At 56.2% G+C, this 18,289-nt stretch overlaps 1 protein-coding gene across 2 annotated transcripts in view; it reads left to right on the forward strand.

Moving 5' to 3' along the window:
* Nucleotides 1-18,289, forward strand: part of MAD1L1 (mitotic arrest deficient 1 like 1) — a 293,088-nt gene that overhangs the window by 265,829 nt on the left and 8,970 nt on the right. The window contains exon 18 of one of the 2 annotated variants that reach the window (XM_042240607.2): nucleotides 7,493-7,813. The exons of the other annotated variant lie outside the window; for it this stretch is intronic. Within the exon in view, the coding sequence (XP_042096541.1) occupies nucleotides 7,493-7,504 (12 nt within the window). The 3' untranslated portion in view covers nucleotides 7,505-7,813. Of the gene's footprint in view, nucleotides 1-7,492; nucleotides 7,814-18,289 lie in introns of those variants that run through there. 2 annotated transcript variants of the gene reach the window in all.

The raw sequence follows: 18,289 nt of genomic DNA on the forward strand, positions 1-18,289 counted from the left end.
GAAATTTTAAAATACTTAGGGCTAAATAAGAATGAAAAAACCAAAAGGCGGTAATGAGTGTGATCCTGTGTGTAGCTTGGAGTGCGATCTGTGGTCATGAATGCATATGTTGGAACAAAAAATCTGAAAATTAATGAATTAAGTGTCTGACTTGGAAAGTTAGCCAACAGTGGTGGTTTCCTGCCAGTTCGGTGCTTAGGACCCCACCCTTCCACCGCCAGGCCTGGGAACTGAGATGTCATAAGTAGCATGACATGGCCAAAAAAAGAGAAAAAAACAAAGTAAATCCAAAGAGAATGGAAGGGAAATTTTTTTAAAAAAAGAACTTAATGAACCAGAAAATGAAAATGGAAGGGGGAGAAATGACAAAGATGAAATTGTTTTTTTAAAGACTAATACAGCTGATAACTACTTATGAGACTGATCAACTTTCACAAAGATGAAAAACACCAATAAAGCTATTAGACTCGGGAAGGGATATTACTGTAGATGGCAGGAGAGATTTAAAAGCTAATAAGGGAATATTAGGAACATCTTTTTGCAAATTTTAAAATGTAGATGAAATGACAAGTTTCCAGGAAAATGTGTATTACCAAACAGATTCAAAAGCTGCCACCTGAACTGTGCTCTAATAACAACGAAAATTGAATCAGTATTTCAGAAATCTTCCCATAATATAAGAATGAGGCTCGGCCTGTTTTATGGGCAAGTTCTAGCAAAACCTTCAAGGCACAGATGATTCCAGTCTGATTCCTGGTCCCTGGGACCGGAGAGGAAACGCAGTCACTCCCTGGCTGATGTGTGAGGTTAGAAAACCTTTATGCCCAGGTGGAGAGGACAAGTGAGGGGAAGGAGGCCCAAGGACGCTCTCCAGTGAATTCTCAGCTTGAAAACTCTGTCGCACGTCATCACCAAAGTGGGTTCCTCCCTGCAGTGAGAGGCAGCTTTGACCCTGGAAGGTGGTCTCTGCCCTTCTCCATGAGGCTCAAAGAGAAGACTCCGCCCACCTCAGTAGGCGAAGGGAAGGCCGTCCGTGGCAAAACTCTTAGAAACAGTTTCCTGCGCCCAGAACCTTGGCGTCCCTAGCGGTGGAACTCACCCGAGGCATACTTGGGGTTTTCTTGGAACTTGTGTGAAAGTCACGGGGCGGGAGGAGCCAGACAGTCCTGGGGAGAGGGGGTGACGGGAAGAGTGAGCAGCTTCTTGATGTGCGTTTGTGCCGCGGACCCCAACGCAGGAGTCAGGGCACGTGGAGCTCAGCCACACACGTCAGTGGACGGGTCTTAAAAGTGGAGTAAAAAAGTTGTCAAAGAGTCAACATACTGTGACATCATTTTGTGTCTAAAAATAACTTTAAATACTGTCTTGAGGGTACAGCCGAAAGCATCACAACCATGAGGTGAGATGGTTGTGATGAAAATAGAGATGAGCCCCGACTGGCCGCCCCGGGGCGGGGGGCGGGGGCAGGGCTGGGTGCCGGGCGCCGCGGGCAAGCGGCACACGTGCGCTTTCCGTTGCGTGTGTCAGGAAGCCTTAAAGGAGGAAGAAAAAGATTTGGGAACTCATGAGATCCCCTAAGGTAGCCGATCAGACAGTGCGTCCTGAGTTTCGCCGTCACTGCCGATCGAGCTACGGTTTATCTGTCTCATCAACTGCAATGAGAAACTCCCCAGAGCGTGTGAAGCGCAGCCGTCCGGGACCTGTGAGGCAGAGCGGGGGTACCGAGACGGCAGGCTGCGTCCCTTTAGATTTTATTGGCGACGGTTGCCTTGCAGAGTCCTGTCAGTCTCTGCTGTGCAGCAGAGCAGCTCAGTCAGGCCTGTGTGTCCTCCTCCTCACATTCCTTTCCGTCGTGGTTTATCGCGGGGTATTGAAGATGCTCCCGTTTACAGGCCAGGAGCCGGTTGCTTGTCCACACACATACACTGGCTTGCATCTGCAGACCCCGAGCCCCCAGCCCTTCCTCCCCACTCCCTTCCCGCCACTTGGCAACCGCCAGCCTGTTCTCTGTTTCCAGGAGTCCCTCTCTGCTTTGTGGGTTCCTCTGGGTCATCCTTTAGACACCGTATACAGGCGACAGCGTGTCACGCTCGTCTTTCTGACTGACTGGGAACCGTAATCTCTGGTCGCATCCCTGTCGTTGCAGATGGCTTTCTTTTGCCCTTTTTCGTGGCTGCGTAACATTCCGCTGTGTGTATGCCCCAGCTGCTTTATCCGTTCCTCTGTTGGGAGGCTTCATTCTTAACCACACAAAGCAGAAAGCCGCGCCCGTACCCATCAGCGGGTGGAGAGGTGGGCAGGCTGGATGCGTCTGCACGGTGGATTAGCGGCATCAGCACCGGGAGGACACAGCTGGCACCGAGGTCCATTCCAGGAGGCGCCCCTCCCCCGACCTCCCCTCGCAGCAGCGGCCCTCCTGTGGGCACTGGTGGGTCCACCGCCTGGCACTGCGCAGGGAACCCGGGCACCAGGCGCTGCAGAGCGCATGGCATGTGCTCTGCGGAGGATTTCAGGTCGACAGCAAAGCCGGTTAGGGTCCGTCTGCTTTTGTGGCCTCCGGGCCCTGGCTGCTCCAGCAACACCCCCGACACCCTCCCCGCCCCGGGGCTGGGCTCGCCCTGGGTCTCAGTTCTCCGCAGTCTCTGCCTCCGGCTGCCTGAACATCGCAGGCGTGTCGTGGGTTGAGCAGGGAGGTTGCGTCCTGCCTCCACTGCCTGTGAACGTGCGGGATTGAGAAGAGGGGTCTCGGATGTCACAGGTGAGCTGACCGGGGTCCCTACAGGAAGGGGACCTTCGGGTGCAGGGAGAGGCCTGTGGGAAGATGGGGGCAGGGGTGGGGGCGTGCCTGTACCCAGGAGCACGGGGGGAGCCCTGGACGGACCCCCTCACGGCCTGGGGGACCCACGCTGCCGACACCCACTCTTGGGAGGGCCGGGCGGGGCTTCCTTTGCCCTTTCTCCAGATAGAGAAAGGAGTCTGTGCGGCTTCAGCCCCTGGGTCTTCTGCCCAAAGTGGATTCCAGGAACCCCTCTGGGGTGCCCAGACCCCGAGTCCACAGCGGGCCACAGTTCACGCCCTCCCCTGCGGGCTTTAAACAAGTTCGCTCTGAGCCCTGAGAGCAGAGGCTGCGCGTTCATTGCTGCCGCAGCAGATGGCACACAATCCGTGGCTCAACATGACGGACTCACCCCGGGGCCGTGGGCAGTCCGCCTGGACAGCGTCCCACGGGGCTGGGCTGTGTCCCCAGAGGCCGCAGGAGAACCCGTCTCTCGGCCTTTGATCTCCTAGAGGTGCCCGCGTGCCTTGGTGGGGGGCCCCAGCCACACCTTCACAGCAGGGGTGCAGTTTGGGGGGCATAGGCCTCGGCGGGGTCCCCCTTGCACAGCAAGCCCCCTGGACCCAGAGGACACCGAGGGTCCTGGTAGTGACGGCCGTTCCCCAGGGTGAGGACGTCCCTGCCATGCAGGCCAGAGCAGCCAAGTGGACGCCCTGAGCCCCTGAGCTGGCCGGGCCGGTGCCTGCCCCTCGGGAGGCCCGCCCCTCTCGTCAGGCCGTCATTAAATGCCTGGGCTCGCCCTGTCCATTGCCCAGAGCCCTTGTGCCCCTCACAGGAGCCACTTCTCAACAGACCTGGGACAGCGCCTGGCATGTGGCCTGTGCGTCATGCCCAGCCCAGGGAGTCCTCATGGCAGGTGACCCCCGCACCCGGGCGTCCAGATGCCAGACCTGGATGGGCCCGACGGCTCTGCCCTGAGCGGTGGCCCCCTCGCTGCAGCCGGTGGGGGCGGGGGGGGGGGCGGCTGCCTGGCCATCGGCTCACAGCATCCACCCCTTTGGTGGGGACAGGCCCCGAGTCTCGCTCAGGAGGGGGCCGTCGGGCCAGAGGGGGTGGGAGTGGCGGCAAGCAGACCCCCCCTCACTGCATGCCCTGCCCAGCTCCTCCCCAGGGCTCCTCCCCTGCAGCGGCTCTGACACCAGGGCGTGAAAAAGCCTGAATTAAAGGAGAGAATTACGGTGTCGCTGCGTCAGAAGACCCGATACTGTGAGGATGTAATTTCGCTCCAAGTTAGTCTATAAATGTAAAGCAATTCCGTACAAAAGCCCAGCACGGCTTCTGGACTGTGGTATAGCGGTTCTCATGTTCATCTGGACGGGAACGTGTGTGAAGACAGCCAAGAAGAACGTGGAAACACGAGGGGATGACGCGGGGGCGGCCGGCAGCACCGCACCCCGCATGCGCCGCTGCCCGCCGCCGCGGGACTCCAGAGGGCACGGCCGACCGGCCGAGGGGCGAGCACCCGGCTTCCCAGCAGGCGTGAGGGCGGCCGCGGCCCCAGGGTGGGCTAGGCGGTCACAGTGCGGGACGGCGGGCCTCCACCTGGAAGAAATTGTCTGAGATCCTGCCTCACGTGGCAGACCAAAGTACACTCCAGAGTATTAAATGTTTAGGACCAAAGATACAATAAAAGCCAAAAGGACGCACGGGGGTGCCCCTCATTTCGGCGGGGCCGGGATTCCCGGCTCCTCCGGGCGCGGGCGCGCCTGCTTCCCGGTGAGCTCAGCTCACCCCTTCTGTCGGTGGGCCCTCGGGGTAAATATTCCTGTGAAAATACCAGGATGTGTGGAGAAGAAAAGACGGATGCATTTTGCCGAGGACGCGTTCGGAGGCTCCTGAGTCGCAGTAAACCTCGCGCGGCCCTGTGACGGCGGCACGTGCCCGCGGGGCGGCCGACGCCGCAGGCGCCAGAGGCCTCCATCCTCCCTGCCCCTGCAGGCAGCCTTCCCCTGGGGACCCCCGAGTGCGGCCCTCCCCCTGCAGAGGCGGCGGTTCCTGAGAGACTCGGGCTCAGCCTCCCTGCTCCGTGTCCCGGGACGGCGGAGCCTCCTGCACCGGTTTCTGCGTCCAGGCCCCCGCGGGCATGGCCGGGCTGCAGCTCAGGGATCCCGCATCCTGCCTCCACTGCCCACGCCCGCCGCCCCCAGGCTTATGCTGGGAGCACCCTTGATTCCTTGCCAGGAGTTCCCCTTTCAGGCTCTGCTTCTAGAAAACCAGCCTAACACTCGTCCGGAGGTGGGCCTGCAGACGTGAATGACGCGGGCCTGAAGCTGGCTCACCCCGGGCCGATGACGAGGGCCCCGTCCCGGGTGCAAGAGGAGGGCTGGTCTCCAGGACGCTGCCCGGGGCGCGCGGGGAAGAGGTGGGCATTCACTGGGCGCGGGACGGGCGCGGGCGTGGTGACCGGGTCTGCAGACAGGGGCCACAGGGCTGGCGCGGAGTGGGCAGGGGGCTCCACTGCAAGTATCGAGGGGCTTCTAACGCAGCCGCGTCCGGCTCCCACACTGGCGGCTGCGCGGGGCTGTTCCCCCAGCGAGCAGAAGACTGGCCTGAGATCCACGCGGTCTGAGCAGGAGGCCCCGCCACAGCTCGGACCCAACGCGGGCAGCTCCCCGCAGGCATCGGAATCGCCTCACAGACGTTTCAAAGTGGCAGCTGTAAGGCTGCAGAGCCTTGAAACGAGTGAACAAGAAAGTCTCAACCAAGACGCAGATGATACGGAAAACAATCAAGAGAGCTGGAACCACAGGAGCCAACGCTAAAGTTCACCGGGCAAGCCGGGCTGCGAGAAGAGACCGGAGACTTAGAGACACACCCTGAAAGTACCGGTCTGAACGAGAGAGAGCAGGCTGGAAGTAAATGGGCCGACTCTTAGGCATCTGTGGAGCAATAACAACAGGTCTCATATTTGTGTCAGCAGAGTTCCAGAAAAAGAGTGTGGGCTGAAAGAGGTTTTATTAAGATGCAGTTGGCATTACATTAGTTCCAGACGTACGGCATAGTGATTCGCTGTTCATAGACATAGCAGAAGAATCACACCTGACGTCGAGCACGCGCAGTTACAGGCGTTTTTCTTGTGACGGGAACCTTAAGATTTCCCTGTCAGCAGCTTTCACATGGCAGTGCGGTCCTAGTCACAGCAGTCACGGGCCGTGCGTCACACCCCAGGACTCACGTACTTTGCACCTGGAAGTTTGTGCCTTTTGAGCCCCTCCGCCCCTGCCCCGTGTACGCCCAGCCCCATCAGTCTATTCTCCGTGAGGTGGCAATTCCACACGTACGATCCTGCAGTGTTTGTCCCTCTTGGACCCCCTTAGCACAGGGACATCAAATCCACCCATTCTGTTGCACACGGCCAGGTGTCCCTCTTTTTAAAAGCTGAGTACCAGTCCTCTGTGTGTGTATAATTTTTTTTATTCACTCATCTATCACTGGACACTTGGGTCGCTTCCGTGTCTCGACTACTGTAAATTACGCTGCACCAACCTTGATGGGTAAACCATGTAGAGCTAGTGTTTTCATTTTATCTGGATATTTGCCCAGAAGTGGGATTGCTGGGTCACCTGCTAGTCCTTTTTCTCACCGTGCTGCTTTCTGCGGTGGCCGCCCCAGGTTGCGCTTTTGCCAGCAGTGCGCACGGCCCCTTGCACCCACATCAGCACGTCCTCGTCCCTGGTGACAGCCGTGGGGCAGGCGTGAGGCGGCGCTCCCTGTGGGCTTGGTCTGCGTTTCCCTGATGGTTAGTAACACAGAACCTCTGGACGTCTGTGTCTTGTTTGGGAAAATATCTATTCATATTGTCTGCCTACTTTAAAATCTTTTTTAAGATTTTTAAAAAGATTTTTATTTTTGCTGTTGAGTTGTATGAGTCCTTTGTATATGAATAAGGGAATGTTAACCCCTATCAGACACATGATCTAGAATATTTTCTCCCATTTGGTAGGTTGCCTACTCTTGTTGATGGCTCCCTCACATGTGCAGAAGCTGTTCAGTTTGATCTAGTCGCACTTACTTATTTTCCTTTATTGCCTTTGCTTTTGGTGTCGAGTCCAAAAGCTCATCGCCAGCGAGTGCTGAGGAACTGAACTCCTGTGTTTCCTCCTGGAGCACCGGGGCCTCGTGCTTAGTCAAGCCTTCAGTCTGTTTTGAGTGGGCCTTTGTGTGTGGTGCGAGTTAGTGGTTCAGCTCCCTTTCCGTGTTTGGCACAAGGTTATTCCGTTTTCCCACGGTTCACGGAAGAGACTGTCCTTTCCCGCATGGCACACCTCGGCTCTTCTCTCACGAACTGGCCGTGTGTGGGGTTCATTCCTGGGCCCCGTGTTCTGCTCGGTTGATCTGTGCGTCTGTCAGTGCCATGCTGTTTTGATCACTAGAGCTTAGTAATCTAGTTTGAAATCATGAAGTGTGATGCTTCCAGCTTTGCTCCTCTTTTTTTTTAAGATTGCTTTGGCTATTTGGGGTCTTTTGTGGTTCCATGCACATTTCGGAGTGTTCGTTATATTTCTGTGAATACTACCGTTAGACGTTTGAGAGGGTTCCGCTGGACCTGTAGGTTGGGTGGAGTGGGCATTTTCACAGTGTCGGTTCTTGCGAATCCGCGAGTGTGGAGTGTTTCCGTCTGCTCACTGTTCGGTTTCTGTCCTCTGTGTCTTGCAGCTTTCCGCGTGAGTCTTTCGTCTCCTTGGATGGGCGTGTTCCTGGCTGTTCTGTCCTGGCGTGGTGGTGCACGGGATGGCTTCCTGTTACCAGCGGATAGAGACACGGCGTGTTTTTTGTCTCTCGCAGCGTTACCAGCTTGCGTGTTAGTGCTCACGGCTTTTCACGGCGCCGTAAGGGTTTTGTGCAAATAAAGTGTCGTCGGCAGACGGTGGCGGCTTTGCTCCTTCCTCTCCGGTCTGGGCGCCTTTTCTTCTTTCACCTGATTGCTCTGCGGAGGACTTTGAATGCCTCGCTGAATAAAAGAAGCAGGGGTGGGCATCTTCGTCTTCTTCCTGGTCTTAAATAAAGGAAAAGCTTCCAGCTCATCACCGTTGTGTGACATTAACTGTGGGCTCTCACCGCCGTGTGATGTACCCGTGGGCTTTCGCCGTACGTGGCCATCAGTTTGCTGACACGTGTTCCTTCTGCACCCACTGTGCTGAGAGTTCTGATCATAAACGGACGTTGCGTTCTGGCAGATGTGTCTTCTGCATCTGCTGAGATCTCACATGCCTTTCATTCATCATTTGCTGATGTCTATCACGTTGATTGACTTGAAGATGGGAGCCATCCTTGCGTCCCTGGAATGAATCCCACTCCACTGTGGCATAGGATGATTTTAATGCGTTGTTGGCGTCCGCTTGCTAAGATTTCATTGAGGACTTTTGCGTCTGTTTCACGAGAAACGCTGGCCTGCCGCGTCCTTGCGGCACCCTTGTCTAGTTTTGGTATCAGGGTAGTTTTGTAAAGTGAGTGTTATGTAGTGTTCCCTCGTCTTCAGTTTTTTGAAAGTTTGAGAATAATAGATGTTAAATCTTTTCTGAACATTTAGTAAAAATTCACCAGTGAAGTCATCTGGTGCTGGGAGGCTTTGATGACTGATTCAGCCTCTTACGTAGTAATTAGTTTGTTCAGATTTCTATTTTTTCATGGTTCAATCTTGGTGGGTTGTGTGTTTATACGAGCTTATCCGTTTTTTAAATTGTCCAACTCGGCATCACGACTGTTTGTGGTGGCTGTTTGTGGTCCTCTGTACTCCTGTGCTATCAGCTGTAACTCTCTCTTTCATCCCTGATTCTGTTTATTGAGTCCTCTCTCTCTGTCCTGGTGAATTTGGCTCGCGTTTTGCCGATAAACTCCAGCTCTGTTTCACTGATGGCTTCTGTCTCTCTTTCTGCTCTGGTTTCTGGTGCTTCCTTGCTTTGGGCTTTGTTTGTGCTTTTCTGGCTCCTTGAGGCGTAAAAGTAGAGGGTCTATTTGTTGTTGTTCACTCACTAAGTCGGGTCTGACTCTTTGTGACGCCGTGGACTGCAGCACGCCAGGCTTCCCTGTCCTCCACTAGCTCCCGGAGCTTGCTCAAACTCCTGTCTGTTGAGTCAGTGATGCTGTCCAACCATCTCATCCTCTGTCGCCCTTCAGCCTTTCCCAGCATCAGGGTCTTTCCGGTGAGTTGGCTCTTCGCATCAGGTGGTCAAAGTATTCAAGCTTCAGTCCTTCCAGTGAGTATTCAGGGTTGATTTCCTTTAGGACTGACTGGTTTTATCTCCTTGCATTCCAAGGGACTCTCAAGAGTCTTCTCCAGCTCCACAGTTCAGAAACATCAATTTCTGGGGCGCTCAGCCTTCTTTATGGTCCTGCTGACACCCATACATGACGCTGGAAAAACCGTAGCTTTGACTGTACGGACCTTTGTTGGCAGTGACGTCTCTGCTTTTTTATTCGCTGTCTAGGTTCCTCACTGCTTTTCTTCCAAGGAGCAAGCGTCCTAACCTCATGGCTGCAGTCACCGCTGCGGTGATTCTGGAGCCCAGGAAAAGCTGTCACCGTTTCCACTTTCTCCCCATCTACTGGCCGTGCAGTGAAGGGAACGGGTGCCAGGATCCTCCCTTTTCTGAGTGCTGAGTTCTAAGCAGCTGAAGTAGCCTGTTCCTGGCTGTGAGCGTCTGTCTCTGTGGACTCCTCCTTAGAGCTGCCTTCGGTCTATCCCTGTACGCTCCGATATGCTGTTTCATTTTCATTTGTTTCAAGATATTTACACTTTCTCCTGTTACTTGTTATTTGACCCATTGGTTGTTCGGTAACTTAAGATCCACATATTTGGGACTTTTCCCGCTTTCTTCTTGTGACTGGTTTCCCGTCTTACATGACCGTGGTTGAGGAGACGCGATTTCAGGCTTGCCTTAAAGGTGGTCAGGCTTGTTTTGTGGTCTAACACACAGGTTACCCAGGAGGAACGTCCCACGCGCGCCTGGGCAGGTATATTCTGTCGCTTTTGGGCGGAGTCTTCGGCGTGTTGCCTGTTAAGCCCGTCTGGTCGAGTGTGTTACTTACGGCCAGTGTTGTCCTTACTGATTCTCCGTCTGGACGGCCTGTCCGTGGGGGAGAGTGAACTGCCGGCGTCCGCACCGTCCTTACGCTGGCGCCTGTTTCTCCCTCAGGGTTGTTACTATCGGCCTATATGTAGGTGCTGCTGTCCTGGGCGCCGCTGCTGCTGCTGCTGAGTCGCTCCGTCATGTCCGACTCTGTGTGAACCCAGAGACGGCAGCCCACCAGGCTCCCCCGTCCCTGGGATTCTCCAGGCAGGAGCACTGGAGTGGGCTGCCACTGCCTTCTCCAATGCTGGCCGCGTAAATGCTCGCAAGCGTTAACCTGCTGAAGGGACCCTTCTATCACCCTGGGACGGCATTTCTGTCTCTCAGACACAGCCCTGTCTTAAAGTTTGTTTCGTCTGATTTAAGTAGAGCTATCCCAGATTTCTTCTGATCATTTTCATGGAGTATCATTTTCATTATTTCACTTCCAGTCTGTGTATGTACCGACGTCTGAAATGAGTGTCTTGTAGGCAGCATATAGGTGTCTTTTTTCCCATCTGTTCAGCCACTGTGGCCTTCGGTTGGCCTGTTTGCATTTAAAGTGAGCACTGATCGGCGTGTGCTCACTGCCTCTTGTTGGCTGTTTTCCGGCCTCTGCTCCGCTCTTCTCCTGGTCTCCCCTGTGTTTCATTCTCCGTGGCAGCATCCTTAGACGGCTTTGTCCCTCCCTCCTGTGCACCCACTCTCGGTCTGTCTTTTTGGCTGTGCTGGGTCTTCACGAGCGCACGTGGGCCTTTTTCGGATTGTGGGGCGTGAGGGCCGCTCTCCGCCGTGGTGTGAGGGCCTCTCATCGCGGCTGCTTGTCCCCGTGCAGCTCCCGGGTTCTGGAGCACCGGCTCAGCAGCGTGCACACGGGCTTCATTGCTCCGGGGCACGTGGGGTCTTCGAGGATCAGGGATTGAACCTGTGTCTCCTGCATTGGCAGGCAGGTTCTTCACCACGGAGCCACATTCTTTACCTGCTCTTAGGCCTCTGCTTGTGGTTACCATGAGGCATACCTAAGACAACTTAGACTTGTGATGGCCTATTTTAAGTTGATAACAGCTTAAGTTTGAATGCATTCTTAAACTCTCCATTTTTACTGCCCCCCCCCAGTATGCTTTATATTTGTGGGGATTTTGTTTTAATATTTATTTGTTAGCTGAGGTGGCTGTGCCAGGTCTTAGCTGTGGCATGAGGGATCCAGATCCTGATCAGGGATGGAATCCAGGCCCCTGCATCGGGAGTGTGGAGTCTCAGCCACTGGACCAGCAGGGAAGTCCCGTGCTTTACATTTCTGATGTTAGAGTTTACATCTTTAATCCTGTGTATCTGTTAAAAATAGCAATATCAATAACCTCAGATATGCAGATGACACCACCCTTGCGGCAGAAAGTGAAGAAGAACCAAAGAGCCTCTTGATGAAAGTGAAAGAGGAGAGTGGAAAAGTTGGCTTAAAGCTCAACATTCAGAAAACTAAGATCATGGCATCTGGTCCCATCACTTCATGGCAAATAAATGGGGAAACAATGGAAACAGTGAGAGACTTTATTTTTCTGGGCTCCAAAATCGCTGCAGATGGTGACTGCAGCCATGAAATTAAAAGACACTTACTCCTTGGCAGGAAAGTTATGACCAATCTAGATAGAATATTAAAAAGCAGACACATTACTTTGCCAAGAAAGGTCCCATCTAGTCAAAGCTATGGTCTTTCCTGTGGTCATGTATGGATGTGAAAGCTGGACTATAAAGAAAGCTGAGCGCCAAAGAATTGATGCTTTTGAACTGTGGTGTTGGAGAAGGCTCTTGAGAGTCCCTTGGACTGCAAGGAGATCCAACCAGTCCATTCTAAAGGAAATCAGCCCTGGGTGTTCATTGGAAGGACTGATGTTGAAGCTGAAGCTCCAATACTTTGGCCACCTGATGCAAAGAGCCAACTCATTGGAAAAGACCCTGATGCTGGGAAAGATTGAAGGCAGGAGGAGAAGGGGACGACAGAGGATGAGATGGTTGGATGGCATCACCAACTCAACAGACATGAGTTTGAGCAAGCTCCGGGAGTTGGTGATGGACAGGGAGGCCTGGTGTGCTGCGGTCCATGGGGTCGCGAAGAGTTGGACACGAATGAGCGGCTGAACGGAGCTGATCCCTTAACAGATTGTAGTTAATGACTTATGACTTCCATACTTTGGCCTTCATGCCAGCTTTATAAGTGACTAACCCACCAGCTTTACAACATTGGTGCTTCCCTGGTGACTCAGATGGTAAGGAATATGCCTGCCGTGCAGGAGACCTGGATCTGATCCCTGGGTTGGGAAGATCCCCTGGCGAAGGGAACGGCTACTCACTGCAGTATTCTTGCCTGGGGAATTTCATGGACAGAGGAGCCAGGCAGGCTGCGGGGTCGCAGAGTCAGCCGGGACTGAGCGGCTGTTTGCGGCTTTGCAGTATTATTCTGGAGGCTGCCATACATTTAGGGTCACAGTGAGGGTTGGGCTTTCATATGTTTTCCTGTTACTGATTCCTGCCCTTTTGTGCCCCTTGAACGTTTCTTATATGGCCAGTCTAGAAGTGGTCATCTTTTTCAGCTTTTTTCTTTCTCTCTCCTTCAATTCTGAGTAACAGCTTCTCCAGGTAGAGTATTCTTAGCTGGAGAATTTTTTCTTTCGGCACTTTGAATGTTCCATGCCACTCCCTTCTGGCCTGCAAAGTTTCTGTCAAGAAATCTGCTTCTGGGCTTATGAGTATCCTCAGCATAAGTAGTTTTTCTCTTGCTGGTTTTAAGACTCTCTTCTTTCGCTTCTGACATTTTGATTGTGGTGCGTCTTGGCGTGGGTCTCTTTGGGTTCGTCTTGTTTGGAGCTCTTTGGGATTCCTGGGTCTGGATTCTGCTCCCTTGCCCCAGGTTATTAAATGCGTAGCCCTTGTTTCTTCAGGTAGGTTTTCTGCCTCTTCGTCTCTCTCTTCCTCCTGGGCCCCCAGGAGTCGGACGTCAATCTGCTCAGTGTTTCAGCTGTCTTTCCTCCTTTCATTCTCAAAAATATTTACTTACTCGGCTGTTCTGGGTCATAGTTGCAGCAGGCAGGACCTTGTAGCTGTGGCTTGTGGGGCCTAGTTCCCGGAACAGGGATCGACCCCAGCCCGCTGCAGCGGGAGCGCGGACCGCCGGGGGCGTCCATGTTCTTCTTTCCCTCTCCTTGCTGCTCTTGTGGGCGCTTCTTCATTGCTCTGTCTTCAAGCTCAGCGACCCTCCCTCCCTCTGCTCTGTCTAGCCTGCTGTTGGCCCTCTGCTCTTTTGGTTTAGCTGTCCTTCGGTCCTGTGACCTCTTCAGTGTTTTCTTTTATGTCCTCTCCCTCCACTGAAATTTTCACTGTGTTCGTCCGTTCTTCTCCTGAGCTTAGTGAGCACAGCTGTGACTGTTACTCTGAACTCCTTTTTAGGTAAATAATTTCTCTCTGCTTGATTAAGGTCTTTTTCTGAGGTTTTATCTTGTTTCATTTGGGATGTTTTTCTGTTTCTTCATTTTACTTAAGTCGTCACGCTAGCTACAGACTGGAGAAAGAGGTTTGATGTTTGGAAACCACACATCTGACAAAGGCCTCGCATCTAGAAAATGTGAAGAGCTCTTAAAACTCAGTGGTAAAAACAGAGTGTTCGGAACACAAGTGGAAGGCGACGACTCTCAGAGAAGAGAGGCTGGTGGCAAGTCAGCACACGACCAGATGCCGAACATCAGACAGAGAGGCATCCGTGTGCACCGTGCCAGCAGCCAGCATTCAAAACAGAGCCGCAGCGCCAGACACCGAGGAGGGCGTGGAGAGGCTGCACCTCGCACCCACCGCCGGTGGGAAAGTGAAGAGGCGCAGGAGCTCTGAAAACCCAGTTGAGCGGTTCCTTCCAGCCCTAACCTCATCCTCACCGTCCAGTCCAGCAAATGCACTCCTGAACGTTTATCCCAGAGAAGTGGAAACTTACGTTCACATGAAAAGCCTGTATGATTTTCACAGCAGCTTTATTTGTAATAACCCCAAGCTGGACACAACCCAGATGTCCTTCAGCAGGTGAGTGGCAAACAGTTCGGGCCCATCTTCTATGTGGTGGAACACAGCCAGCAATGGAAAGGGCCAGACAGTTGATACAGTAACAACTTGGATGGTTCTCAAGGAAATTATGCTGAGTGAACAGAAGCCGGGATCAGAAGGTTAGAGAGGATGTGCCTTCACTTATACAGCGTTCTCAGAAATACAGGGGTGGTCCTGGCGGTGGGGGTGAGCGGGTGGGGCAGCAGGGGGTGGTCGTCATGGTGACGGGTTGGCTGTGTGTCTTGATCAGGGTGGTGGCCACGCAGGTCTGTACACACAGGGTGTGTCTGCAGAGACTTCACACACACAAGTGCCTGGGAAAGCTGGTGGGACGCAGCGAGCTCTGTAGTGTGTCACGACCACACTAGTGGACAAAGTGCCTTCCTGGGTTTGGTGCGGAACCCCCATCCCTAGGGGCTTCCCTGGTGGCGCAGCTGGTAAAGAATCCGCCTGCAGCGCAGGAGCCCCGGCTCAGTGCCTGGTTGGGAAGATCCGCTGGAGAAAGGGACGGGCTGCCCACGCCAGTGTTCTCGGGCTTCCCTGATGGTTCAGACAGCGAAGAGCCAGCCTGCAGCGCGGGAGCCCCGGGTTGGGAAGCTCCCCTGGAGAAGAGAAAAGGCTACCCACTCCAGTATTCTGAATCCCCATTGGCAGAGGAGCCTGGTGGGCTGCAGCGCATGGGGTCACAAAGAGTCGGACACAACAGCGCAGCTCAGGGCTGTGAAACGGCGCCACTGGTGGAGAGCGGGTGACTGTACTGTTTCTGTGACTTCCTGTGTGGCTGTATAATTGTTTCACATTAAAAAACAAACCCTAAAAATCTCCCAGGCAGTAGGACAGTGAAGCAGTGCAGTGAAGTAAGAAAAGACAAGTCTGCAGGGGTGAGAGGGGCCCTTCGTGGCCCCGAGGGCCCCAGGCCGGGTCCCGTGTGGGGTCTGCGCTCCCTTTCGGGTGGCGCCAGCCCAGACCATGCTTTCCATCAGGCAGGAAGCCTCATCCTCCTTTACATACATTTTTTTATTGAAGTACGTTGTTGTACAGTGTGGTTAGTCTCTCCTGTGCAGAAAAGTGAGCCAGTCACACACCCATTCTTTCCCGTATTGTCTCCATTACGGTTTGTCGTGGGACACTGAGTGGGACTGTCGTGGGACACTGTGCCCTACAGTAGGGCTGCCCACCCATGCTATACGGGGTGGTTGGCACCCGCTCCCCCAGCCGCCCCGCCCCGCCCCGCCCCCGCCCCCGCCCCGCCCCCCGCCCCGCCCCGCCCCGCCCTGCCCCGGCCAGGCCCCGCCCCGGCCCCGCCCCGGCCCGCCCCGCCCCGGCCCCGGCCCCGGCCCCGCGGCAGCCTGTTCTGAGTCTGTTGTTGTTCACAGATTCAGTTCATCGTGTCATCTCTCAGATTCCACATACATGCGGTATCAGACAGCATTTGTCTTTCTCTTTCTGGCGGGCTCAGTATGACACTCTGAGTCCACGCGTGTTGCTGGACAGGCGTCCTCACTGCTCTTTATGGCTGAGTGATGCCCCTGGGCCTGCGGGCGCCACGTCCTCTGGGCCTGCTCGTCTGCGAGTGGACATTGGTGTCTCCGTGTCTCGCCTGCTGTAAATGCTGCCGCTGTGAGCACAGGAGTGCCTGCGTGCACCGTTTCAGATCACAGTTCTGTCGGTCTGTGCTGGGAGGGGGCCTGCTTCTGAGGACCCCCATCCTGTCTGCACAGCGGCTGCGCCAGCTTCATTCCCACCACCAGTGTGGGAGAGGCTCCTTTCCCCACACCCTCTCCAGCGTTTGTTGTAGACGTTTTTGGCTGTGCTGAGTCTGCGTTGCTGCCCGCCGGCTTTTCTCCTGTTGCGGGAGCGGGGTCTACTCTCCAGGGACGCTGTGCGGGCTTCGCGCCGCGCAGCCTCTCCTGTTGCAGGGAGCGGGGGCTAGGATGCGTGGCCTTCAGTGGTCGTGGCCACGGGCTTCGTTGCCCCGGGGCCTGTGGGATCTTCTGGGAGCAGAGATGGGACCTGTGTCTCCCAGCTGGCAGGCAGGTTCTTCACCACCGAGCCCCCCGGGAAGCCCCTGATACTGGTAGACTTTGTAACGATGGCCTGTCTGGCCGGTGAACCTCCGCCCTTCTTACTCAGACGCGTTCTGGCCGCTCCTCGTCTCTCGATTGCCGGCCGCGCCGGCTTCCCTCCCGGACCGCGCCGGCACCCTGTCCGCTCTCGCGTCTCTCGGCACCTCCACGCCGCCAGCTTGCGGCGCGCACGGGGAGGGGCGCGTCTGGAGGGGGGCCGGGCGGACAGATACCCCGGTTACCTCGTAGGGGCGCAGGCAGCGACTCGTGTTTTCTTCTCTATGTTTAGCTGTTTCCTAAAGTTTCTGTAATAAAAGGGTTGCTTTGAGATAAGGCGAAAATCAATACAAGTTATTATTCTACCAAGTTCCCTCCATGCCCCCATGACCCAGAGCCTCTCTGAATTCCTTTACGCCTCCAAAGCAGGCCCTGAGCCCGGCCAGCCCGCGCCCCGACGCCCAGCCCCACCCCAGGCCCCAGCTGAACTCCAGGGCACCTTCCTGCCCCTCTGGCGTGGGGGGCGGCCTTGGTCCCGGAGGGTCCCTCTGGGAGGCAGGCCCTGCCCTGTTCCCACCCTGTCCAGCGTTTGTCCATCAGGGTCTGGAGACCAGCCTCCCGGATGGCCTCCTGCTCTCTTCGAGGGGCGTCCGGTGTCTGCCCACGGCCCCTCCTCGCCTTCGCTGCAGCTTCCCGCCCTCCTCCCACGTCCTAATACATGCGGACTCCACCGCAGACTCCACCGCCGGGCTCTCTGCCTCCTGCGTCCCTAGCCATTCAGCCCCTAGGAGATGGGAGCGGCGACATCGGGTGGGGCTGTCTGTGCGGTCCTTGGGCTGGCGGTGCCCCACTGCACGCCCCTCTCCAGGGCCCTAGTGGCCCCTTTGCGCAACCTCTCTGCTGGCTTCCCCCCAGGCCCTGGGGCCGAGCACTGGGCCAGGTGGCTGTGGCTGTCCCCGGGCCCTCCACGCGCTCTGGGCGTGGTCCTTTCAGGCAGGCCCCCTTGACCCACTCTGATGGGACACCGCCTCGTCCCTGTTGGGATGGTGACTGGCGGTTGGTGGGGGCAGGTTTGCTCGCGTCCCCGGGATGTCTGGGGCTCTGTAACCGCACACGGCGTGCCCAGGACCGTGGTCTTGGGCTTTCCGCTCACTGCCGTGAGCCCTGGAGGGAGGGCACGCTGGGCTTGGCCCTGCGTTCAGCCCCTGTTCTCAGACGGTTCTAGTTCTCCTGGCCCTCCGCCCCTGTGCACAGGCTGGCCTGTGCGCACCGACTCTGAGTCCGGCCACGTGACTCCCTCTGAGCGCCGGAGGCGAGCTGTCTAGGCCGTCACCAGGGCTGGCTTGTGGAGGACGAGAGTCGTGCGGACCAGAGCTCGGTCCCCCTAGAACTCCCCACCGTCCCCACCAGCCTCCCCAGTCTCGGGGCCAGGCTGACCCGGATCAGCTCGTCGTGTGAGCAACTGCGTGTGTGCTGGTGGCTGGTTACGTGGCGTGGTCAGGCCGGCAGGTGACGGACGTAACCTCTGCATCTAAGTGCCGGGGGTCGAGTGCGGTGAGGAAGGCAGACCCCCGGCATGCCAGGAGCGCAGGGGGCCTGGCAGGCCAGGACCCCTCAGGCGGCCGCTCGCCCTGCGCTCCAAGCCTGCAGGCTGCTGGCCTCTGTCCACCTTGTAGCCTCCACCTTCCTTCCTCACTACGACCACCTCTTTCCAGACCAGACACCTCCTCTTCCAGGAAGCCTTCCAGACTCTTCCCAGGCAGAAGTGTTCACCCTCCCCTGGGCCACCTGGACCCTGTGCCACCCAGAGCTGGGTCACCTGCCAGCTTTAAGTGAGCCTCTCTGGAGGGGCCGTGGGGAAGCAAGGTCAGGGCCCCTGCTGGGCTCGGCACAGAGCCCTGCACACAGGTGGCGCTCAGTGAGTGGGTGTATCCTGTGTGCCTGCCTTCGAGCAGGGCCGCAGTGGCGTGTGGCTGTGCCCTGGGACTGGCCCGGGGTCAGGCAGCTGGAGCCGCATCTGTCCGCCTGTGGTGTTCCCGGGAGGGTCTGCGCTCTGACAGGTGTCCTCCTCGGGGCGCAGCCCCGCCCGCCCCTCATCCCTCGAGGTCCTCGCTGCTCCCCAGGGATCCCTGCTCGAGGCGGTGCTCCCAGGGCCCACGTGTCCCCCAGGCCTGGCCCAGCCAGGCAGCTGCCCTCTCCCCAGGGCAGGCACCTCTGTTGTGGCGGTCGGATGCCCTGTTAACAGTCCGCAGCGGCAG

Source organism: Ovis aries, chromosome 24, assembly GCF_016772045.2.
Source record: "Ovis aries strain OAR_USU_Benz2616 breed Rambouillet chromosome 24, ARS-UI_Ramb_v3.0, whole genome shotgun sequence".
In the NCBI taxonomy this organism is placed as follows: Eukaryota; Metazoa; Chordata; class Mammalia; order Artiodactyla; family Bovidae; genus Ovis; species Ovis aries.